The sequence below is a fragment of the Rosa chinensis genome, chromosome 5 (genome assembly GCF_002994745.2).
Source record: "Rosa chinensis cultivar Old Blush chromosome 5, RchiOBHm-V2, whole genome shotgun sequence".
NCBI lineage: Eukaryota > Viridiplantae > Streptophyta > Magnoliopsida > Rosales > Rosaceae > Rosa > Rosa chinensis.
In genome coordinates, this window is record NC_037092.1 from 76,874,684 (window position 1) to 76,886,079 (window position 11,396).

The 11,396-nt window shown below is 37.2% G+C and overlaps 1 protein-coding gene across 1 annotated transcript; it reads right to left on the reverse strand.

Moving 5' to 3' along the window:
• LOC112164103 (receptor-like protein 2) lies at nt 1-1,053 on the reverse strand. The gene has a single exon (XM_024300340.1). It carries the CDS (start codon nt 1,051-1,053, stop codon nt 1-3), a length of 1,053 nt encoding a protein of 350 aa, XP_024156108.1.
• Between the last annotated feature and the right edge of the window lie 10,343 nt (nt 1,054-11,396).

Sequence of the window (11,396 nt, forward strand, 5' to 3'; positions counted from 1 at the left end):
CTAATTTATAAGCCTTCTATTGCCATACACACGAGCAATTATCATCCCTTGGAGCCTATCTTGAGCGCTGTCTAGAAATTTGAAATATCCATATCTCCATTTCTTATTAAGAACCAAAGGGCAACAAACTCCCCAAAATCCTACAATGAACCCAAGAACAGTGGAAGTGTAAAACCATAGAATTTGACTTTGATGCTCATCCACTGTATTGTCTTGGCTGGTCTTAATATCTGCATTATCGTTGCCATTATTTGGTTGACACTCATTTGGAAGTGGGGTACCACAAAGCTTTGGGTTCCCTTCAAATGCAGAAGCATTCAAAAGTTGGAGCTGAGTCCCTCTTGGTATCAATCCTGCGAGATTATTGTATGAAACATTGAAAAATGACAAGAAATTGAGCCTTGTAATTGATGATGGGATATTTCCAGTAAACTGATTTCTGGAAAGATCCAATTCCTCCAAGTTTTTGAGGTTAGATATCTGCTCTGGAATGCGGCCGGAGAAGTTGTTGTTGTTAAGATACAACGCATGGAGAAGCTGCAATTGGCCAATCTCAAAAGGTATGCTCCCATTAATGGCATTATTTCCTACGTAGATTTCTGGAGCAAAGAAAGAAAATGTGTATTGCACCGATAATTTACCTTGGGATCCATAGATAGGCAATTCAAGATCATTATCGTCCCCCCGAGCTGCAGTCCATGCAGTTACCAACTTTGGTAGTCTACAAAGTGCCTTTGGAAATTCACCTGAAATAAGGTTGGATCCCAAGTTCATGTAAATGAGCATTGGGAGAGTCCCCAACCAGCTAGGAATTGACCCTGTGATTTTATTATGGTCCATATACAAGATCCCTAGCTTCTTGAGCTTAGATAACCATATAGGAATTTCACCAGTAAGGTGACAATAGCCCAAATCCAAAAATCGAAGATTTTGGAGTCCACCAAAATCAACAATGCCAACATCAGCTCGCGTTTCCTCATCTACAAAAGCAGATCCTAAGGCGAGAAATTCAAGACTTCTGCAACGCATAAATAATTTCATTGCTCTAGTCATGTTGGTCAATCTATTGGTACTAAGCGAGAGGAAGGACAAGGATTTTAATGACAAAATCTCAGGCTGGATTTGTCCTTCTAGGTTGTTGTCGCTCAGTCGAATTGCTTTCAGGAGCTTGCATGAGTAAAGGCTTGTTGGCATGACACCCGTGAGGTAATTATCCCCTAGATCAAGTTTAGTTAGTTGACTGAGTTCGGAAAAATTAAGCTTGGTAATGTCCCCTTTCAAAGAGTTGAATGTCAAACGCAGTTCTACAAGGTTTGTGCAATTCATCAAGGATGGAGGCAAAGAACCTTCTAGACTGTTAAAATCAAGGAGCATGAGTTGGAGATTGGATAACTTACCAATACCTGCAGGGAGCACACCACTCAATTTATTAGAGTTGAGGCCAAGAATTTTGAGATGGCTGAGGTTAGCAATTCTCTCACTTATGGTGCCATATAGTGAATTGAGAGGTAATGCAATTTCTTCAAGTTTGGTAGCATTATAGATATCTTCAGGAAGTAATCCTGAAAGGTTATTGTGACCGGCACGAAAAACCTTCAGGTTCGAACACTTCCCTAATCCTGGAGAAATATTGCCATTGAATTTATTGAAAGAAAAATCCAATTGCTTAACCAAGGGATTAGAATGGAGACAAATATAGGAGGATGGTATAGACCCGGTGAAGCTATTGTTGCTGACATTAAAACTGGTCAAATTCCAAGCTTGCTGGAAAGTTGAAGATGGAATTGCACCATGGAAATGATTGTTGGACAAATCCAATGTCCGTATATGAGTGAATGGTAGAGAAAACGGTAAACCTCCAAAAAGAAGGTTACAGCTCAAATCTAGGATCTCAAGATTATTGAAGGACAAGAAGAATGCAGTTTGATCTAGTGAGCCATAAAGAGAATTGTGAGAGAGATTCAAGTGGCTGAGATGTGTGAGATTCTGAAGTGATATTGACGAAGGAAATACACCTCCTTTGAGTTTTATTTCTTTGGAGGGTAAGCTCAAATGGGTGACCGAACCAGCCAGATCGCAAGTTATGCCCTCCCAATGGCAACAATTAGCTGCAGTCCAATTCAATGGTGGTGACTTAGACAGAGTTAGGGCAAAGGATAAGAGAGAGCTGCGCTCTCTTTGGTTGCATGCATGAACATTTGTAGATACATTGGAAGGGAAAATGAAGAAGAGGAAGAAAAGGAAGGTATGAGCAATTGGAATGAGCACTATCATGTTTCTTTGTAAATGTGCCATATTTTGATTTAGAAAGTGCACAGAGGTTGCCATTTATATTGGTATAGAAGAGCTGGTAAAGCCAATTGAAGAAGCCTAAGAATTATAGATTTCATTATACATGAGTCTTCCTTCTGCCTTATCCTTTTTTTGTTTGTTCTTTAAGCAACTCCACTATTTCTTTGCTTTAGCGGCTCCCTTCACTCATACCTTGGAGTCCTCCACTACTGAAATAAACAAAGGATTTCTGAGATTTATTCCTGAGTGGTAATAAACAAACGATTCTGATGATCATTCCTGGCTGGTTATGAAAGATGTTTCACATGGTGTTCCTTTGGAGAAGGAAGATGATCAGTAGCATGCTTTTCTCTACTTTTTTTGTGGAAAATTATCGATTTTCTGCCGACTTTTCTTCAGTTTTCATCATCACCATCCTGTAGAAAAAATATTCAATCTGGAGTTTAAATATTACAGCAAATTATAATCCGTCTTTAATCTTTATAACCTATTTCCATCAACCTCTTTAGTTTAGGGCGGCTTAAGTTTAGATACCAGTTTGCAGCACAAGTTTGACCGAAATTGTCAATCTGCGTTCCACATATCTTAAGCCGTATAATTTTTTAACATCTTACATTATCTGTGTAATTACACACTCTCCGTCAAACCAATAACAGAAGGGGTATATTTCTCAGTTCTGGCGGTGTGTGGCCCCGATTCAGTTACCCTATTCTTGTAAATTTCCCCCCAAACTTCGTAATAATTTTCTTAATAAAGGAGGTGGAATAATTTCTGTCTGTCCCATCAAAACTCAAAGTTGAAAGAAACCGCTTGAAATGTAATTAGTTATATAACCCATATTGAAGTGCAATTGTCTGCTTTTGTTAGTTTCAATTAACGTGATGAACACAAGGTGACAGATGTCTCACCATAAACATCAGAAAACTTACAAGAAATGAGGACACTAACAAGAAAGCTTTCTTGGCTCTCGTTGAGAATTCCATAATTCAATTAAAGATCGAGTCAAGGGAGAATTTCACTGCCTACAGTTTTTGGCTCGCAATAAAGCTGATCGAGAAATTGTAGTCCTATCTTTCCACCTGGCCCAGCTGTATTTAGGAGTGATCTATTCCTCTATAACAAGCCGGTGGCTTTCGAAAGATAGTCTCAACGTGGTGGCTGTATACATGTAGCTCCATAGTGGAGCTGGTCACCAGCCACACGTATTCACTGTAAATCGGCTAGGAGTTTCATGTATGCAAATCTCCGGTTTTTCTAAAGCATTATGTAACACAAACTCACCCAAATCCTACAATAACCCAAGAACTATGGAAATATATGAAACCCTAATTTGATTAAGATTCTCATTCTCATCATATGGTCCTGGCTGTTCTTACTATCTTCATCATTAATAATTAATTGCCTTTAATCGGTAGACATTTATTTGGAATTGGAGCACCCCAAAGTTTTGGATTTACCTTCGAAGCTGCAATTACCTTTTGGTATTGGTCAGGTGGATCATGATCAGGTCCGCGAAAATTCAATTGCTGAAGTTATTAACACGCTTAATTAGGTCTTCTGCCCCTTTTTGAACGCCTGTTTGTTTATACTATATTAATGACTGTGGCATCCATATATTGCACATACAGGGATTATCACTGGTTTATGGAGGTCAAGGATTTTGGGATGGGAAGAGTTTGACAATATCGATACAGTATATATATATATATATATATATATATATATATATATATATATATAGAGGTAAGTCTTACAAAGATAATACTTATAATAAACAATAAAGATGTTAGTGTTATAAAGTATGGAGAAGATATAGAGAATCGTTGGGAGAAAGTAGAAGTGTTTTTATTCAATCTTATTAGCCTCCTTTATATAGAGGTAGAGTTTACATCAAAGTACATAACTAATATGTATTTACGTGGACAACCACATAGATAATAATATTTACAACACTCCCCCTTGGATGTCCACCAATGAATAATGATATTGGACGCGCTTATTATTGTCTCGTTAAAAATCTTGCCAAGTAACAAAAATCCAGTGGGACAAAAATAACCTTGGTCAAAGGACAAAAATAGCACAACGCGCATAAGTCCTAGGTAGCATACTTCTGGATGCTCCCCTTGATACTAGTCTCCACCTGATTGTTGCAAGCCTCAATTATGTATGCGATAAGCTACATGTACCATGTATAGTGGTTTGATATGTCTATCACTGAAGTGATATCGTGTGTGCTTTGCATATAGGGGCTCATCACAAATTTTCACACCTGCAAAGTTGAAGCAATACCAATAAAGCTAAACGATTTTCAATAAACCTTACCTCATATAATAAGGTTAGAAACAACCTCATATGCTCAAATTCACACACTAAGTAATAGCTAAACTATATAAAGAAATTGACGCATTTAACTTTGTGTAGTTTAAAACAATGAAAAATCATCATGGCATACCTAGCCATATACATCAATATTCATATATCTATACGTCTCATATATGCTCTTCTAGAGCTCTAAATAATTCGATCATAACTTTGAGAAAGTTATAATATGTTGCTGATAGGCTATTTCTGTACACCCAAATAGATGCACAAAAATGTCTATAATTTACCCTACAAGAATGTCGAAAATAGTATAGGTAAGTAGGGATCGTTCCCGCAAGATATTGTGGTCTAATCACTAATCTAAATACTCAAAACAAAAGAAACCTAAACTGTCCAGTTATAAAGATCTGACTGGCAGACGACTCTAAACTATTCTAAATGTCACGAAAATTTACAGACAGACTCTAGACATGATAAACTAACTACTGACAAAGTTTGATAATTTTTGAAGGTGTTTTGGTTGACGAACTAATTAAATAAAAACGAAACACTGAACGACTCCGAAAATAAAAAGACTTGATTCAGGGTTTTGAAAATCAAAGATAAAACAAGTTAGAGGAATTGCATCCACCATCAATCAATCAAGTAAACTAATCATGTTCAACCTAATTTCATTTACCTATGGATGAAGATGCTTAAGTTAACCCAACGCCTGAATTAACCTATTGTTCTTCCTTACTTGTATGCTAGGTGAGAGACGCTCTACACCTAACCTATTTTCTAAAATGCAACCTAGGTTGACGCAACTCTAGATTTAACACATAGAAATCATTAAGATTAAGAAAAACAAGACATCATAAGACATCATGAGTACGACGCGTCTCAATTAATCTAGGAACCTAATCACTCGCCTTATAGACGATTTACTACTCTAGAACTCTCAACGGAACCCTCGAAACAAGGCACAGGCAATGATCATTCTTAGCAATAGAATCCTAAACATGCAATCTAAGTTGCGCACCAAAGAAAACATGCAAAGGAGTCATCAATGTGAAGATAGAAATTAGATTCTCATCCAATAGATAAACAAAACTAATTGAAAGTCATAATAAGTTTACAATCATGATTTGGGGCTTCAACAACCCCTAACTAAAGAGTTAGTTCAACATAGAAGAAAACAAAACAAAGAAGGGGAGGAAGAGAGAGAGAGGAGAGAAGAGAAGACAGGAAGAACCGAGCTGCTGCAGATTGATCTCCTTTTATATCCTTAGAGGTTGCCTTCATCTTTCTATTGTGTAGGAAATCCAAAACCTAAAAGAATTAGGGTTCACGTGCTTAGGTGGAGTTTTCCTATTGGCTCTTGATCGAACTTGATGACTTATTCCAACCATTCACATTGCCCATTAAGTCAGAATATGATGCACAAACTCGTCCTCAGGCTTTTCGGTGTGATTTGGGCTTCAAAACATAAATTCCCGTTCAACCTCAGATTCACGCGCAGCCTGACCTTTTTGTACTAAATCGGCCATAACTTCTTCTAGAAAAATGATATTGACAAGCTGTAAAAAGATCTGGAAACTAGACATCCGAAGCTTTCCATCAATATAAAGATCATCCTCTGGATCATTGTGAGCTGGTCTCAGTGATCTGTTGAAGTTGACTGATCTGCACAGGCAGATTTGCCGATTTTGCCTTTCAATCCATTTTTTACTTCTTTTCTCCTTCTTTGCTCAAAATACCTATAAAACAAGTAAACAAGGTAGATAATGAGAAAATATACTAAACTAACAAAGAAAGTATAGAGATTAACGTTATTAAAATCGCATAATTATGCTCCTATCAAATACCCCCACACTTAAGCTTTGCTAGTCCCTAGCAAACAACTAGACACTAGAACAAAAGACACATACCTAACGTCTTCCAAACATCTCAGAGAAGTTATAATGCCCACAACTATGATCAACAAGATTCAAGCAGTCATGAAATCAAACTCATAATCAGACTTAAGAGCTAATTTACTTTGATAACCATCATACTCAAAATCTGATGCAAAGATAACCAAAACCAATGCAACAAAAGAAAACTCAACATCTTCATGTTTCAAACAAGCTTCAACTTAATTTCTCACAAGGATGCTCTCAATTTCTTTTCTCTCATGATTTTCTGACTTGATGCCTAAGCATAAATATTCACTCAAGTTATATGTGAGAGGAATGATGTAATAAGGCAAACAAATAGCTCACATATGATAACAAGAAAGAAAAGCTTTTTCTGATATTTTTTTCATTATGATCCCATGATTGGAATGCCAAAACTCGGATGAAGGCCAGTGACACCATATGCTCACCCCTCTGCACAAGTCTCCACAAATCGAATGCACAACTTCAAAGATCTGAAGGTCTTTATTCAAGGTTGTAATGGGGCTAAGGGTTGAGGTTTAATGAAAGAAAGGATAGGAAATAACAAAGATTCTAAAAATCTAGTGGAGCGAGTAATGAAGTAAGAGATGAAAAATCTTTAAAGTTCTCAAGGTATAACGTCTACAACATTTGTGAAGTAGGACAAAGGCCAAATTCTTCATGTTGGGCCTTCACTTCTAATCAATCTCCTTTTTCACACAGAGAATCAAATCCAAACATTGTATTATTATTTTTTTTTCTTTCAATGCCGAATAATTCTTTTTTTTTTTCACGGCAATAATTATTTTTTCTTTGGATCATGAATCTGATTCCCCCACACTTGTTTTGTACAACAATCACCTTGAACGGAAATATCTCATGAATATAGCTCCACTAAATCTTAAGAATAAGGGTAAAGGAAAAACTACACTAGGCTCAAGGTTTAAGGATTATGTGGGTGATGAAAGAAAATGCTAAATGTAGGCTCAAAGGGGTTAACTAGGGGGTTGCACAACTTGTGTGCATAAAGGGACACAGGTTAGTTTGGCTTTGGTGGTAATCCTAGTGCCTTCATCCCTTCCCATCCATCATGCAATTCAACCATACGCTTCAAGAGGCTTTGGGGCAAGTTCTAGCATTTGTCCTTATATAAATATGCATGTCGAATCCGAGTCTCAACCAAGGTGAATAAAAGATGAGATCAAGCAAAATCCTCGTCAAGAAAATAAGATGATCTATACTAAGCACTCAGAAAAGAAATAGCACACATAAAGGCTCAATAACTCACAAGGGACTAAATCAAGTTTAACTTGTTCTAGCATGCTTCCATCAAATTTTCAGTTATCACATAAGCCCTAACCATCTATTGCACCATAAATCAAGCATAATAATCATAAAAGTCTATTAGCAATTACTTAAGATTATGAATCCAAAATCATGCTTGCAATCATCTTGTAACCATATAATTCAAATCGATAGTTCATGCTCATCATATTGTTGGAAGACTCCTAAAGACTCAACAAAAAAACAAAAACAAAACCTAAAAATATTTTTTTCTTGGTTGATTTTTCAGTTTTTTTTTTTCCTGACGACCGGTCGGCGGATTTCGCCGACTGGTCGGTGAACTTCTGACCCTGAAATAGACAAACAGCGACCGGTCGGCAGACTTCGCCGACTGGTCGGTGGATTTCGAAAAAAAACATGAAATTAAAGCCAAAACTTCTAAAACAAAAACTCTAAGCAAAACAACAAAGTGTTTAACCTTCCCCCCACACTTGATCTAAACATTGCCCTCAATGTTTGACTATGAAGTACAACAATGAATAAATCAAGCATAAAGAAAAAGATTAAACACAACAAAAAGACACAATAGAGCAAATATAATCAAAGAACATAAATAAAAGGGAAGAGATAGAGAGATCAAATCTGTTTGACGAGCAATCCGTGCTACTTCCAACTCCTCCATCATTGGTTTGCCTCCAATTAGCGCTTTGTTCAATGTCCTCAGCCTGACACACCTACTTTCCATCAAGAGTAATCAGGAGGTTTAGGTCTTGGTTCACTCAAATGCTTAACCCTTTTAAGTGAAGTTTCATGATCTCTTGATAATAACTTGGGTAGCTTGGGAGTAATGGAAACATGGTATTGGATGATCCTCTTTTTCTTTATCTTCTTCCATTGTCTCCATCTCCTATGAGATCCACCAAGCATGGATAGAAGGATCTCCTTATCAGATGTCAGATGCTCGCAAATTACCATCTCCAAATGATCAACAAAATCAATGATTTCTTGGATGGAAGAAACATGTGTAGAGCTCGAATATGGCAAGGGAGCATCAGGTGGTGTACCATCTGCTAGAGATAAAGGCCCGATAATATGTGATTTGATGGTATCCTCTTCTACAAAATCACCCATATCATCATTGAAACACTCTTGATCTTCATGAGGTATTGTGATTGCTTCCGGCACATTGAACTCATTGTCATAAAGCTCCTCCTTACTTTCTTCATTATAAAACCCCTCATCATCAAAGGGATCTTCCTCCTCCAACGCTTCAAGCTCGGTTGTGTAGTGGATGATGTAGTCTTCATCCTCATCTAAGAATGAGTCACGTGATGTATCATGAGATTGAAGCAACACAGTGGCTGTAGGGGGCTCCCATAGAGTTGTCATATGTGTAGGATAGTTCTCTTGAGGTAATGCGCTCTCCCAAATCTCATTAACTACGGGCCAATCATCCTCCTCAATCGTGGAAAGCTCTTGAATTGGTTCTGGCTCTCTTCACTCTTGATTCAAGCAGGCCAAAATTATCTCCACATGTTGTCCAATCTTCTCAACAGATTCTTCAATATTTTGTGTATAAGATTTCATGCTCTGTATGCAAGAAGGAGCAGTATTAGTCATAGAAGCAACCAAATCTTCAAGAGAGTTACCTTCAGGTGTTGGCGACTGATGATCAAGGTATGAAGATGAAGAAGCTTCAAACGCATTGAAGGATCCTTGTTGGAAGTTTAGATAGCCATTCCATTCAAAGTAGGGGTGATTATCCCATGCCGGATTGTACGCAGGCATGTATTGATCATTCCAATGCCCATGGTTTGCTTGATATCCTCCAAACATGTTATTTTGATCGAAGTAAGCTTGATATTGCATGTTTGGACATGTCTCCGTTGAATGACCAACCAAGGAGCATATGGAACACATCTCGTATGAAGGATGCCACATTACAAAACAAAAATAAAAAGAAAAGAAAGTTAGAATAGATACAGATCAAGAACAAAAATAAACCAAAAAAAAAATAGACAAGCAATTAAAAACAACAATCCCCGGCGACCGGCGCCAAAAATTGATAGGCTATTTCTGTACACCTAAATAGATGCACAAAAATGTCTATAATTTAACCCTACAAGAATGTCGAAAATAGTATAGGTAAGTAGGGATCGTTCCCGCAAGAGATTGTGGTCTAATCACTAATCTAAAGACTCAAAACAAAATAAACCTAAACTGTCCAGTTATAAAGATCTGACTGGCAGACGACTATAAACTATTCTAAATGTCACAAAAATTTACAGACAGACTCTAGACATGATAAACTAACTACTGACAAAGTTTGATAATTTTTGAAGGTGTTTTGGTTGACGAACTAATTAAATAAAAACGAAACACTGAACGACTCCGAAAATAAAAAGACTTGATTCATGGTTTTGAAAATCAAAGATAAAACAAGTTAGAAGAATTGCATCCACCACCAATCAATCAAGTAAACTAATCATGTTCAACCTAATTTCATTTACCTATGGATGAAGATGCTTAAGTTAACCCAACGCCTGAATTAACCTATTGTTCTTCCTTACTTGTATGCTAGGTGAGAGACGCTCTACACCTAACCTATTTTCTAAAATGCAACCTAAGTTGACGCAACTCTAGATTTAACACATAGAAATCATTAAGATTAAGAAAAACGAGACATCACAAGACATCATGAGTACGACGCGTCTCAATTAATCTAGGAACCTAATCACTCGCTTTATAGATGATTTACTACTCTAGAACTCTCAACGGAACCCTCGAAACAAGGCACAGGCAATGATCATTCTTAGCAATAGAATCCTAAACATGCAATCTAAGTTGCGCACCAAAGAAAACATGCAAAGGAGTCATCAATGTGAAGATAGAAATTAGATTCTCATCCAATAGATAAACAAAACTAATTGAAAGTCATAATAAGTTTACAATCATGATTTGGGGCTTCAACAACCCCTAACTAAAGAGTTAGTACAAAGAAGGGGAGGAAGAGAGAGAGAGGAGAGAAGAGAAGACAGGAAGAACCGAGCTGCTGCAGATTGATCTCCTTTTATATCCTTAGAGGTTGCCTTCATCTTTCTATTGTGTAGGAAATCCAAAACCTAAAAGAATTAGGGTTCACGTGCTTAGGTGGAGTTTTCCTATTGGCTCTTGAACTTGATGACTTATTCCAACCATTCACATTGCCCATTAAGTCAGAATATGATGCACAAACTCGTCCTCAGGCTTTTCGGTGTGATTTGGGCTTCAAAACATAAATTCCCGTTCAACCTCAGATTCACGTGTAGCCTGACCTTTTTGTACTAAATCGGCCATAACTTCTTCTAGAAAAATGATATTGACAAGCCGTAAAAAGATCTGGAAACTAGACATCCGAAGCTTTCCATCAATATAAAGATCATCCTCTGGATCATTGTGAGCTGGTCTCAGTGATCTGTCGAAGTTGACTGATCTGCACAGGCAGATTTGCCGATTTTGCCTTTCAATCCCTTTTTTACTTCTTTTCTCCTTCTTTGCTCAAAATACCTATAAAACAAGTAAACAAGGTAGATAATGAGAAAATATACTAAACTAACAAAG

Excerpts from the sequence above, each read along its gene's own strand:
- LOC112164103 (XM_024300340.1), bottom strand. The coding sequence starts at position 1,053 with ATGACTAGAGCAATGAAATTATTTATGCGTTGCAGAAGTCTTGAATTT.